Source organism: Salvia splendens, chromosome 10, assembly GCF_004379255.2.
Source record: "Salvia splendens isolate huo1 chromosome 10, SspV2, whole genome shotgun sequence".
Lineage (NCBI taxonomy): Eukaryota > Viridiplantae > Streptophyta > Magnoliopsida > Lamiales > Lamiaceae > Salvia > Salvia splendens.
This window is the reverse complement of record NC_056041.1, coordinates 7,617,878-7,632,324: the sequence shown is the minus strand read 5'-3', so window position 1 is coordinate 7,632,324 and position 14,447 is coordinate 7,617,878. Positions and strand designations below refer to the sequence as shown.

General features: G+C 43.4%; 2 protein-coding genes across 2 annotated transcripts; both read right to left on the bottom strand.

Annotated features, from left to right (window-relative positions):
* Positions 1-770: 770 nt before the first annotated feature.
* On the bottom strand, positions 771-4,162 carry LOC121750865. The gene is made up of 2 exons (XM_042145499.1): positions 4,014-4,162; positions 771-3,704 (listed from the first exon to the last, which is right to left on the bottom strand). The coding sequence occupies exon 2, from the start codon at positions 3,622-3,624 to the stop codon at positions 1,015-1,017; it is 2,610 nt and encodes an 869-aa protein (XP_042001433.1). The 5' UTR covers positions 3,625-3,704; positions 4,014-4,162; the 3' UTR covers positions 771-1,014.
* A 3,462-nt stretch (positions 4,163-7,624) lies between these two features.
* Positions 7,625-8,358, bottom strand: LOC121750979 (50S ribosomal protein L12, chloroplastic-like). The gene has a single exon (XM_042145682.1). The coding sequence runs from the start codon at positions 8,296-8,298 to the stop codon at positions 7,753-7,755; it is 546 nt and encodes a 181-aa protein (XP_042001616.1). The 5' UTR covers positions 8,299-8,358; the 3' UTR covers positions 7,625-7,752.
* Between the last annotated feature and the right edge of the window lie 6,089 nt (positions 8,359-14,447).

Genomic DNA, 14,447 nt, shown 5'->3' with positions numbered 1-14,447 from the left:
CAAATGACCCTTCATAAATTTTAACACAATTTAAAAAAAAAGCAGTTTTTCTCCAAACCTTCTTCCCTAATTCCGAAAAAATACGCATGATGACAAATTATATAGAGTGTGAAGATTCAGCTTTTTCCAAATACTCTGGCATTGAATTGGTGACCTGTTTTGCAGGGTGTTTGTGAGTGAATTTTGTGTGAAGCATGCTGATTGCCCTGTGATGGAAATGAAGCGCAATGCATCTCAGACTCCTCAGGATCCTGTTGATGACTGAGTGCTTTCTGTTGATCTATTCTATTCAATGTAAGTCGGTTGATGTTGTTTTTCTCTGCTTTCCTTGCCATTTCTGATACTGTGTTAGAGTCGACCACCATATTTCTGTTCCTCGTATATTAAGCCAGTTCGAGTGCCTTGTAAAGTATTAGTGTGCAAGATTTGTGATTGCGGACAATATCATTATGTATCCATGACTATTTATTATTATATGTCATCTTTTCAGTTTATTGAGATGTTCACGTTTAGGTTTTGTATGTTGATGATCGACACTCAATTCTTCGCTCTCATTTCACAGCTCCGCAGCAACAGCTGAAACCAATCGTTGTGCTCAACCTTAGAATTTTGATAATATACAATTATCAAGGAGCATTTATGTTTAGAATATTGATAATATACAATTATTTTTAATTTTAGCTTGACGGTAAATTGGATATAATCATTTTCGGAGCAGAAGATTACACTACACGAAAACAGAAAATGCAAATAAAAAAAAACGAATAAAATAACAAAGTGAAACTTAGGTTTATTTGAATGATAGAGCAGGTGCAGCAGCAGAGTATACCTAGCCAATAATTTAATCCCCATACAAGCAACGACACTACACCCCTGTTTATCCTATTGCCAATATACAAAAAAGGCTAACAGAAAAACAAAAATAAATAATTTAGAAATTGGAGCTCTCTCGTCTTCCGTCAAACTCAACCAAAAACATCTACAACAATTGCATTTGCAGAGACCAACACTAGATCACGATGAGCTTTTCTCAGCAATAACTCTTACCATGTCGCCCACTGTCTCAATCTTCTCCATTAGATGCTTCATTTCTTCTTTCAACCCCGATTCATCCTCCAATGAGAATTTCGAACGGTAGTTCTCCACAATGGCCGTCGTGATCTCAAGCTTCTGCTTGATGGTATTGAGATCCGAAACCAAGTCCTCAGCTTTTCGTTTCTCAGGAGCTGTTTTAGGAGGAGACGCTTTTGGATGAGATCTACGCGACTTTGAACCAGCTGGAGACCGCTGCAACGCGTAGCTAACATTCTCTGAACCAAATGGACACTGGCTTGATGATGATTTGAAGGCTGCTTCTGCATCAGAGTCCTTCCTGTACACAATCTTGATCGAGTTACTATCTTTTTCGATCTTCGTTTCTCTCGTGCTGAGGCTCCCAAACTTGCCAAACATCCCCACAACCTCTTTCTTTGAAGGCAGCGGAAATCCAGGTGTGAAAGACAGATTAAGGCAAGGCCAAGTTTTGCCCTTTTCAGATTCTTCGCTACTTTTTGCAACACTCGCCTCAACGGCTTTCTTGGACTTCTTAGGAGTCTTTGATGCTACTAGAGTATCCTGGTCGGGCAATTTGTTGTCTGTTTTCTCCTCAGTTAGTTCGTTGCTTACATCCCTTAGCTCAGACGGCACTGATTTCCCTTTACCTGTTTTGCGTTTGAGATATATTTTATAGTCCGATCCGTGCAAGTAGGTTGAGTTTCTGAGTGCAGAGATAAATGCCCAAACCGTATCAAGGGAACCTTTCTTGCTTAGGTAAAATGGATCGAGAGCCGCGTGTTGTATCTCTAACAGCAGTTCATTAACCGGAAGATCAACATCAGACACAGAGAAACTCAGCTTCTTACCATCCTTGACTATCTGCGTACCAGTGTCAACAGAGGTACTAACACTGCCTGTCAGCCCGATATCCACAGGCTGAGATGTAGCAGTTTCCCGTCCCTCTGTGCACTCTCCGGCCTCAGTCATCTTGGTAGCTTCACCATTCTCAGCTTGTGCTGCAGACTTAAAACTCGCGTTACCCACTCTCCATGCAAGATTGGTATACGGAGGAGATAAGTATTTGCTCTTCTTCCTCTCCCTCGGGGTAGACAATGTATCTGAGTCATCTCTGGTTTCAGAAGTATCTTCAGTAGCAGAAACATTAATTTCCTTTGGTTTCCGTGACAACTTGCCTCCGTTTACACCATCTGCACCGTCATCTTTTGCATCTGTTATTATAGGCGACAAAACTGAGATGTCTGCCAATTTCTTCCTACCTCTTTTACCTGTTGAAGAAGGGTGCTCACTTCCAGCTCCCTTTAGTTCTCCATTGTTATCTTTCTTCCTCTTCCGGGTGGTTGTGGACTTCTCAACATCTGTGCCCTGTTTATCTGAAGCTACCAGCTTCCTACTTTCCGGCTTAAAATTTTTGTGTTCTCCCATGATCTCAGCCACACTTCTCTGCTTCCTTTTATGCAAAACCTTACTCTCCGACGGAGGGCGTGAGTTCACAGAACGAGCTGTGGGTGTAGAGAGCCAGTCATCGTCCTGTGGGCCAAGGATAGGGACTTCAATCGGAACACTGAAATCAACCCCAGCACCATTTCTGCCTTGATTCTTGTCTTCCAAACCTTCAATATGAAAGGGCTCGTGATACGCAGACAGCATATGACCACCTTTATAATTATAAAACACAGACAACCAACTCCTCAAAACAGCAAGGTCGAGAGCATTCCCCACAGAAACCACATTTGCTAACTGCTTGACTTTATCCAACACATCTGCAGGTTCATACTTGGGGAAGGGAAGTCGACAAACATCTACCTCTGGCAAGACAACCCCTGCTTTCGATCCAGCAATCGTCACCTCTGGCTTAGCAAGACTGTCAGAGATACACTTACATCTCAAATCTAACTCCAACAGCCTACCAAACTCATCCGTAGCAGACTGTACAGCATTAAGAAAGCTCTTAGAACTACTATCTTTCGACATCTCTGAAAAATTATCCACAAAGGGTATCAGCTGTGACGGTGAGCACCAAGAACAAGAATTATCCCCAAAAAAGGCCACTAGGAGACGACCCTCTTGTTTACGAGCCATAGCAAGCTCTGAAGCATATTTTGGATCATACACCTGCCCGGGCCACCACGGATGACTCTTTATTTTACCCCAAACAAAATCCCCTACATGAAACTCGTGTTGCTCATTATTCATCTCCAAATCATTCATCTTATTATCATCAACGCCTCCTTCAAATCCATCTCCGTCCACATCCATAACATCAGTCCCACTTCCATCCAATTTCTTATCACCTGTAGAAATACATCCCCCCGTTTCCTCCAAAGAATTCTCACCAATTTCATTATTTTGATTGCTACCATTCGCATCAACGGTAGACTCCATAACAACTTCACTCTGCACAACTTGTTCACTAACAATAGCATCAGGATCAGAACCACCATCGCATTTCCTCAGATTAGAAACACTAGTTCGATCTTCTTTCGGTTTAGAATCCGAAACCCCCATTTCGGAGTCAGGATCATCAGAGAGGATTTTTGTAGCAGCAACAATATCTTCTAAAGTTGCCATTTTTATACTCAAAACTCAAAAAAAAACCCCAAATTTCTATTAGTTCCAATATATTACCTGAAGCTCTCGGACATTTACAACTGCAATAAAATAAACCAACAAATAAGGAATAAAAAAACGAATAAATGGAAGTAAATTGCAGCTATAACTAAACATCAACTAGCAATATCACCAAAATAAACTGAATTAAAGAAACGCCCGGGATAATGTTCAAAACCCTAAACTAACACAAAGGCACAGCAAACCCCACTAACACCGAAAAAAATGATAAAAAAAATTAACAATAAATTATATCCAATTGAATACGAGCTGAATTAAAAAGAACTGAGGCAGACAAAGAAAAGATATCCCAAAAAGAAGGGGAAGGGGAAATTTAGCTATTAATTTACTCTGTCAAATACTCGGACACGCATCTTCTCAAAAAAATAGCTACGCAGAGAGAAATTCGAGGAAAGAGTTTAAGAATTAGGGTTTATGGATATTTTCTCGGACAAACTGAAATGAAAATCGAGAATAGTTTTATTTATTTTCGAGGAAGAAATAGATAAGGGATTTTGGAAATAAAAGCTGAGGGTGATGTTTGAGTGGAGCGCGGTGCACCATACATAATGGATGAGTTGGACTATTTGAATCTGTTGAAGTGCTATTGGAAGATAGCATTGACCATGGAACAACACTGCGAAGGTGTCGTGCACCTGCTGCAGTGGAACCCGACCCAATTTAATTGCAGGCGGTGGTCTTTCAATGCCATTTGAATGATTTCCACATGTCATAATTATGATTAATTACTTAGGGTGTCCACTATAAGGTGGACACGCCCAATAGCCCCGCCCCAGTTTTTTGTCCATAGCCCCGGATTTTTGTCCATAGCCTCAAAATTCTATTTCCGCCACTATAGTGGACACCTCCAATAGCCCCCAAATTTTATAATCAATTTTCATTTTAAAAATAAAAAATTTTGCATGCGTCGACCGCCGCGCCGGAAGCTGCGGTCACTATGACCGCCGCGCCTATAGGCGCGCCTCACCCCCACCAGCCGCGTCCTCGCCCCGCACGCGGCGAAGCCGTTTCCGCCCCCCTCCCCCGTCCTCAGGCGCGGCGGCCACCCCAGCCACTATGACCGCCGCGCCTCCCGCCTCGCCCCACACCCCTCTTCGGCGACCGCCGAGCCGCTCCCATAGTGGACACTCTTAGCACCCCTACTAATTTCTACTCCTCCCATTAGTCACACATTTGGTGTGGCAGTTTTTAAAAAATACAGAGTGCAAATATTAATTCATTTTTTATTTTAATTTTATAATAAAATATGAGTGAATCTATTTATCATTTATAGTAAAAGTTTATAGGATTCTTAGGGTCAAAATGATAAATTATGACTCTTATTATGGGATAGAAGGAATAATTAATTAATCATTCTTCTCATATTAGGAGTACCAATTGATTTCAACGTGAATTTTAAGAAATACTAATATAATCATAATTGGTAAAAAGAAATACTAATATAATTATAATTGGTAAAAAAAGATAATGAAAAATGTCATTTATAGGTATTTGTAATAAAGTATAAATAAAATAAGGTTGATAAAACATAGACTTATAAGAGTATTCTTATTATGGAATGAGTGAATTAGGACTTCTAATATGGTCCGAGACTTCTATATGACAAAGGGAGTAATAATTACACGAACTTGCTTGGTGCGGACAGCCATACATTTGTTTTGAGTTTTCATTTTGAAAAAAAGACTACAAAAGTCCAAATTTTATGTATTTGTGCTAAAAAATGAAAATTACTAGAATAAAAATTAGAAAATATTAAAAGTACATTTAATTCCACATGTAGAGATGCCGTAAGTGAAGGGGGAGTTTAACACAAAATGAAAGGGTTGACTTGCATAGTAAGAGTAACTACTACTCCCTCCGTCCCATTAAAGATGATCCATTTTCCTTTTTCGTCTATCCCAATTGAAATGACCCCTTACTTAATAAGGAAATAATTAAGAAAAAATAAGGGATTTTAAACGTAACCCTAATTAATTCACTAATTAACTAAACTTGAAAACCCACCCACCCAATTGACCGCCCACCTTCCAACTTCACTTTGGAGAAACCCTAGATCTAATCGGCGATCTCGTTCTCCGGCAATCGTCTCCGGCTCCGACACCACAACTTTCGATAAACTCTTTCATTGTCTTCTCTTTTCACCTATCTTCTTTATGTTTGTGCCAATAAAGCAGAGGACGTCACCCTCCTCGCAATGACCGACGAGAGTGGTGCGGTTTCCGACGGTGCCCTTTTAGTTTTCCCAAATTTCGGGCGTATTGCCGATTTTTACGACGGAGATCGTGGATGAATCTAGCCGGGCCAAGTTTGACGGTAAAGTGACTGAATTTATTCGTTTTTAGCATCGCATTTGGCTTTTGGTTATTAAATTTCTTGATATTTCGATTGTTTCTTTTTTTCAAGAAATTCTCATCTTGAACGAAAATTCCCAGGTCTCGATGGGGTTAAACTATCTGGAGAAGTCGAATTTCAATGCCTGCCTCCTAAAAAATTTCTTAATGGATCTTCTTAGTTTCACATATCAAGTTAATAAAAAAACAAATGATTTTCATCACTACGGGATTTGACAAGAAAATTGGAGGTAATTGAAAGATTTTAATGCCTAAACTGCTGCTTGTTTTTATTGATTTTGGGTTTGTTCATGACAGATGCTTCAGACCGTTCATCCACCCTAGTAGAATGGCCAGTGATTCGTATGATGAGAGTTCCTCTGAAGAAAACGGGTGGTACCTTTCTAACCCTTCTTTCCTATCTGGATCTATTGTTGGTTGTGTCTATTGTTGCTGGACTCTCTTTATTGTTCATTGATTATGCTGCTTGGCTATGTTTCTTGGTTGTTGGCAGGTGAGTCGATGTGCTGGTTGTGGTGGTGTGGTGGTTGTTGGCTATGGTGTGTATTGTGTTGGCTGTGGTTGTGGGACAGTGAGAACTTGCGTTGAGCGTCCTTGAAGATGCCCCGAGGTGGCGTGCCGTCAACACAAGCCCCCAGGATAAATTGGACGACAAGATTAATTTTTTGTGTGGAAGACTCCTTTTTTCCCACCACGACTTCCTTTAAATCTGCTGTCGTTTTAGTGTTAGTGTTATGAAGCAATTTAATGTTCAAAATCTATTTATAGATATTGCCTCATCTATTATTGACTTCTGCCGCCAACTTGAAATGTTTCAAAATGAAATGAATGAAATCCTCTATTGTTAAATCTGCCGCCAAGTTGAAATTTCCAGAATTGAATGAATGGATATGCCACCAAGTTAAATTCAGGTTTTATATTCCGTGTCTATTTTAAATTCACATAATTTTACACATGTAATTTTTGAATTTTTTGTTTTTCACACTTTAATTAAATGAAAAATCAAATGGACAATATTGAAAACTACAATCATGTTTTCGGTTTTGATAACTCATTAACTTAGAAAATGACAAAATCATTTCCTAAATTTCAAAATTTTTGATCCCGCATATCATTAATGAAAAAAATTCAATGATATTGTCAATATTTAATTTTGTATTTTGAGAATTTCTCTCTCTTACTTAAAACTTCCAATTCTATATCTTTTCTTTTACTTTATTTCTCTGTTTTACTTTATTTCTCTCTTATACTTAAAACACCCACCAACCTTTTCTCTTTCTACTTAAACATCTTAAAGAAGTCTGCATAAAATCCCGTGTCGTCCCAAGAAGGGGTCATCTTTCATGGACGGAGGGAGTATAATTTTGTAAACTTGACACATTGAAAAATAATCATTATACAAAAAAATTACCATTTGATATCAATGCTGAAAATAGTAGGTTCAAATTCACTGCTATACAGTTTTCATAAGTTTTTCAACTAAAGAATGTAAGTTCTTAGGAATTATGATCATTATAGAAACACAAGGGACAATGGCTTCATCTTTATAACAAGTTTGCAAAAATATTTCAACCACATCATCACCCAAATTCAGTATCCAAATCCCAAAATTCATAAATAAGTAAATCAAAGGAACAGAAATTACAAATCCCCAAGATTACTGCATCTACATCTGCTACCAAATTGAAGAGAAAAAAGTGAAATTTTACCGTGAAAATCAAACAATGGAGACCTTAGCGCCGGCCTCTTCGAGCTGCTTCTTCGCTTCCTCAGCCTCCTCCTTGGAAACTGCCTCCTTGAATTTCTTCGGCAACCCTTCAATCAGCTCCTTCGCCTCCTTCAGCGCCAGGTTCGTCAGCGCCCTAACCACCTTAATCGTCGCGATTCTCATGTTGCTCGGCACATCCTCGATCACCACATCGAACTCCGTCTTCTCCTCCACCGTCGCCGGCGCGTCACCCGCCGCGGGCGCCGCAGCCACCGCCGCCGCGGGGGCGAACGACGCGGCCGACACGCCGAGCTTGTCCTGGAGGTACTCGACGAGCTTCTGCGCGTCGGCAAGGGTCAGATTCGATATCTCGTCGCCGAGCTCGACGACCTTCTCGGAGGCGGCGAGGGGGCGGACGAATTGCGCGCGGCGACGGAGGGGTTTGGGGGCGGATTTGGAGAGGAATTCGACGGGATGCTTGGGGAATGTGGCGGAGGGGAGTGTAGGATAGGCGGCGGAGCGGAGGGTGGCGTAGGATAGCGTGGTAGAAGCCATGGAGAGATTGGGAGCGAAACTGCGATAGGGCGTAGAGTGCAAGTGCGAGGAGAAGATAGGATAAGGATTTTGGAGATGAAATACTTATACAAGTGTTGCAATTTCCAAGATGTATTTACTAAATTACCCTTCCGATTTCACAAAAAAAATTGCAATTACATAGTGACTGTTGTGTAACGAAGATTCACAAAATATTGGATTCATCACCAAATAAGCTATTACAATTGGAAAAGGATAGAATTGATCATATACATGATTATACACAACTGTTTTCATAATCGACCATACACATTTTCTGTATTTTTAGTAGTATTATATTTTTATCTTCTTGGTTAGGAACTTCCAATAAACTGCTAGCTAATTATAATCTACTTCCTTAAATACCAGCCAAACAAATTAAGATCAAATTTAAATATTGTCGCAGTTTATAGTAGTACACCGTAGGATATTGATGGAGTACGTACTAAACAAGCCCAACAGCAGCAAAGCCCATCAGCCTAAAGCCCAAGAAAGAGTATCAGTTCGGCATGACTAAAGAGTATCAGAGTTCAGTTCGGCACAACCAAAGAGTTCGGCCCCAGCCTACAGCTCGGTAAAAGCCAACCAATCAAACTCTGCTCTCAGGTCGGCATCAAGCTCTACTCTCAGATCGGCAAAAGCTGCTCGGCCATAATTCAGCAGTTCGGTCTCAATATTCGACCGAACTAGGAGATAATGGACTCATGCAGGATTTCCACCTCCACTACACCCACGATCTATTTAGTGGTGTCAAGCAGTCATTAACTCATGCAGGATAGTGGACCCATGCAAGATCGCCACGATCTCCACGACATCCACTACCTAGTAAATGGCTGCATGCCACGATCTAGGTCAATGTATAAATAGAACCTAGATCAGATAGATAGGGTTACGTTCTAACATTCTCTCGATCTCTAGAGATAAAATACAAAATAGCAAGTCTGTATTGTAAGCTGTAGAAAACAGATCAAGCAATACAACTCTGCCTTCTTTTCTTCCCGTGGACGTAGATTTACCTCAGTAAATCGAACCACGTAAATTCTCTGTGTCGTGATCTGCGTTTTTCCTGCATTCACTAACATCAGAAATTCGTGGATCCATCACTGGCGCCGTCTGTGGGAAACAGAGAACCAAATTTGTGATTGATGAATCCGCGAATTTCTGATGTTGAAGAATGCAGGAAAAACGCAGATCACGACACAAAGAATTTACGTGGTTCGATTTACTGAAGTAAATCTACGTCCACGGGAAGAAAAGAGGGCAGAGTTGTATTGCTTGATCTGTTCTCTACAGCTTACAAATACAAACTTGCTATATGGTGTTTTATCTCTAGAGAGCTTAACCCTTCTCTACCAGATCTAAGTTCTATTTATATAAAGGACCAAGATCGTGGCATGCAGCACCATTTATTAGGTAGTGGATGTCGTGGAGATCGTGTCCTAAGATCGTGGATGTAGCGTAGGTGACGGCCTACGATCGTGGCCTGAGTTGACACCACGTGGTAGTGGGTGTGTTGGAAGTTGTGGAAATCCTGCATGGGTCCACTAACTCCTTGTTCGGTCGAATACTGAGACCGAACTGCTTTGGTTGCCGATCTGACGACCTGAGAGCAGAGCTTGATTGGTTGGCTTTTGCCGAGCTGTAGGCTGAGGCCGAACTCTTACTGAGACCGAACTGCTTTGGTTGCCGATCTGGGAGCTTGATGCCGACTTGAGAGCAGAGCTTGATTGGTTGGCTTTTACCGAGCTGTAGGCTGAGGCCGAACTCTTTGGTAATGCCGAACTCATACTCTTCCTTGGGCTTTGGGCTGATGGGCCGTTGGTGCTGTTGGGCTTGTTTAGTCCGTACCCCATCACTACCCCCCCCGAAAGACGAAGTGAATCACTTCGGCGAAGCGAGTCACTTCGGCATTCTGGATAAAGGTACGGGGGAGGCTGTCGTCAGGGGACGTGCCTTGCACGTGACTGCATTAAATGCGACAGTAAAATCCGGCCGTTGAATCCCGAAAAGGTGGGATTCGAAACGGTGCGACGATTTTGAAATCTTCGCCGAATCTGATAAATACCTCCTTTCTTCATCATTGAAGCACTTTTGCGACTGCTTCTTCTGCACTCTATCTCCTTTGCGTAAAAATTTCCTTCCGCTTTCAAGAATTTCTTCAGAATTTCTTCAGATTTTGAAAAGAGTAAGAACCATGTCTTCTTCTTCTTCTTCCGAGTTAGGTAGCGGTAGGAAAGGGGGCAAGGGGTCTTCTAGCCGGAAAGAGTCCGGAGAGAAAACTGTAGAATACTTTCACAGCGTCTTGAGTAAGGACACCGTGATATCTCTACACGAAAAATATCTTCTTCCCGGGGGGAAGGCGGTGGTTCCCGACGATGATCATAGGGCTAACGACCCGCCGGAGGGTTATGCCACCGTTTACGAAGCCTGCTTAGAATGCGGGCTTCGTTTCCCTCTTCCCCCACCTTTTGTAGAGCTTCTTGATTTTTTTCAACTCCCTTTAGGTCAGGTGACTCCGAATTCTTGGAGGCACTTGTCGGCTTTTGCTGCCGAACTCCGTAGGCTAGATAAGGATCTGTCTCTGCGGGCAATCCTTAATTTTTTCCAATTTAAAAGGAAGGGATCTTGGTTTTACTTGATCCCCTTACAGCCTTTTAGGGCATTCTGCAAAACCAAGTGGCCGAAATGGCAAAACCGCTTCTTTTTTTATAATAGGACAGCGGCTCCGGGCTTCCCCTGGAGAGGGCCGGAGTCCGTGATTCCTCATCCTCGGTTAGAACCGTTGGCCGAGCTCGAGGGCGAGCTCAATAAGATTCCTATGATTAGGAAACAATACTCGGAAACTGAGCTCGTCAAGGGCGACCTCGTGTTCAATATCTCGTCTTCGGACGAAGAAACTAAGGGTGAGGATTTCTTTTTTATGCTTTACTGCTTTAGCAGCGAAAACTAACCTTGTTTCCTTGCTTTTTGGCAGTGTACATGTTGAACAAGGCTACCCGAAAATCTTCGGAGTCCAAGGAGCCGGAGAGGCCGAAAACCACCAGCTCGGCGTCTGATGCCGAGAGGACTCCGAAAAGGCAAAAAACCTCTTCGGATCCGAAGAAGCCGGAATCGACTTCGGCAAAGGGGAAGGGGAAGGCCCAGAAGCCCCCGAGAGCGCCAGAGAAAGACGTGGTCTTGGCGCCTCCTTCGGAACATATCTGTGAGCCGTTTTTATGGCCCACGGACTTCGCCGAGGTGAATTCTCTTCTTGATTTTCTGGCCTTGCTTTTTTCCTGTATTTTTTGTGGCCCCTTTGTTGACTTTTTTCTTTACTCATTTTCAGAGGAACGATATGCTCTCCAAGCTCGTCGCCGTCGAACTCTCCAAAGCGTCCAACGACTATGCTGAGATGCAGAGGAAGTTGGCGGCTGCTTGTCATCGGGCCGAACAGGCTGAGGCTAACTTTGAGAAGGCCAGAGCTGCTAGGATTTCGGCCCAGGATGAAGCTCAGTTTGCCAAAAACCAGCTCGTCATCCAGCGAGAGCAGACGAAACGGAGGGATGCTGCTGCCGTGGTTGCCCAAGGGGAGGCTCTCCGTGTTTATACGGAGAAACTCTTTTTGAGCAGCCAGTTCTCGGCCTTTGTCGGTAGTCTGGTAAGGCTAATTACCGATAAGGGCGAGCAGGGGGCCGACGTCGTGCTGCCTCTGTACAGCCGAGAGATAGCGGCTCGGCTTCAGAATCTGCCGCTCCTTGAGGAGCTCGCTTCATCCTCGGTCCTGCTTTCTGCAGTCCGAGTCCGGAGTTGTCGAGCTGATCGGGACGAGAACCTGGAGGCTATCTTTGCCTCCGTGGGACCCGTTTCACCCGCTTCGACTTACAACGGAGAGGGTGAGGCCGAGCCGCTGGAGCTGGAGGCCGAAGTCGAGCGGGCCGGGCATCCGGAGAAGGAAGCCGATCAGGAGGCGGAGGTGAGGCCGGCAGGATGCGAGGCCGAGGCTGAGGTAGCTCAGGAGAAAGAAGCTGAACCAGACCAAGGAGCCGGAGACGAAGCTGGCGGAGTATGATTTCGTCTCCCTTCTCTTAGTCTAATTTCTTCCTTGTGAAATGGCCTTGAAGCCCTCCTAGTGTAAAAAATTTTCCTTGTGAATGAAAAATTCTCTACACTTGTCTTCGTATAGCTTTTCGTACTCGCCTTTATTCCTGTTGTATTTTACTATCTGCTCGGTACAGCTGCCGAACTAATATAGCTGCTTTGTACTCAAGGAGATGGAGATACTTCACTGGAAACGGCTGTACTCTTCGGCTTTAGACGAAGCTGAGAAAAGAGCTATAGCCGATCAGACGAAGAATGACGAGCTTCTGGCTCGTTTAGTGAAGCTGGATGCCGATAATAAGGACTTAGAGTCCGATAAGAAGGATCTGGAGGCCGAGCTGAATACGACCATTGCTGAGAGGACTGCGTACGAGGATTACATCCGTGTGCGCGGGGGAGTGACCATATCAGATGCTCAGAGTCGAGTTGACGAACTGTGGGAGGAATATCATGTACTCCGGAGGAACAATGCGCTAGAGAGCTCGGCTTGCCAACAAGTTGTGACATCACTGCGGCGTTGGGCTTCTCGGTACAACATTGTTCTTTCTCGGCGCCCCTCCATAGAAAGATTCCTTCGGCATATCGTGCCAACAGATGCTCGCACTCCAGATCAAACCTCTGGTTCCCTTGTTCAAAATCCTACTCCAAGTCAACAACGAACTCCGGATCAGCCGGAAACGTCAAGACGAGAACGGGCTCAGGAGCAACCGGAATCGTCAAGACAGGGACGGACTGAAAGTCGCCGAGGAGTTGTGACTATGAGCGAGCAAGATCGGCAAATGCTTCGTGAAGAGACTCTTCGCCGCCGAGGTGCTAGGACTTCCCGGGCTCAGAGAAGAGGTGGCAGGTCGATTAGAGCATCTCGTCAACCTGCTTATTCTGCGGCTGCCTGGAGCGCCCGAACTCAGCTTCACGAGGATTTTGTGAATAGATGGCTCAACTTTAGCAACCCTGGACAGTAGAATAGTCCTTTGTAATAGCGTAACGCCATCTCGTAGGGTAGCGGAGTTGTGTGCCGAACAAGATTTGAAAAATGAAATTTTGTTTTCGCTTCTAACACTCTGTATTTACAGCTTAGCGAAAAAATTTCATCGTACTTGTCCTCGGTCTTATGAAGTAAACTTCTTTGACCGGACTTGGTCCTTGGTCTTATGAAGTAAACTTCTTTGACCGGACTTGGTCCTTGGTCTGATGAAATAAACATCTTTGACCGGACTCGTCTTTGGTCTGATGAAATAAACATCTTTGACCGGACTCGTCTTTGGTCTGATGAAATAAACATCTTTGACCGGACTCGTCTTTGGTCTGATGAAATAAACATCTTTGACCGGACTCGTCTTTGGTCTGATGAAATAAACATCTTTGACCGGACTCGTCTTTGGTCTGATGAAATAAACATCTTTGACCGGACTCGTCTTTGGGCTGATGAAATAAACATCTTTGACCGGACTCGTCTTTGGTCTGATGAAATAAACATCTTTGACCGGGGCTCGTCTTTGGTCTGATGAAATAAACATCTTTGACCGGACTCGTCTTTGGGCTGATGAAATAAACATCTTTGACCGGACTCGTCTTTGGTCTGATGAAATAAACATCTTTGACCAGGCTCGTCTTTGGTCTGATGAAATAAACATCTTTGACCGGGCTCGTCTTTGGTCTGATGAAATAAACATCTTTGACCGGACTCGTCTTTGGGCTGATGAAATAAACATCTTTGACCGGACTCGTCTTTGGTCTGATGAAATAAACATCTTTGACCGGGCTCGTCTTTGGTCTGATGAAATAAACATCTTTGACCGGACTAAGCTTGTGTCCTAATTTGGCGAGTTTTATCGCTCGGATCGAACTTTCCGTTGTCCTAATTTGGGGATCGGACTTTCCCTTGTCCTAATTCGGCGAGTTTTATCGCGTGGATCGGACTTTCATTGCAGTTCGTTTCAGACGAAGTGCTTGATTTTTAAGCCGAATTGTGGTCTTGTATCCTCTTTAGAAGCTTGGACTTCACAATCGTTGGCTTATTGCAGCTCGTTTCAGACGAACTGCTTGTTTAAGCT

Coding starts and splice junctions, on each gene's coding strand:
- LOC121750865 (XM_042145499.1), bottom strand. CDS start 3,624: ATGGCAACTTTAGAAGATATTGTTGCTGCTACAAAAATCCTCTCTGAT.
- LOC121750979 (XM_042145682.1), bottom strand. CDS start 8,298: ATGGCTTCTACCACGCTATCCTACGCCACCCTCCGCTCCGCCGCCTAT.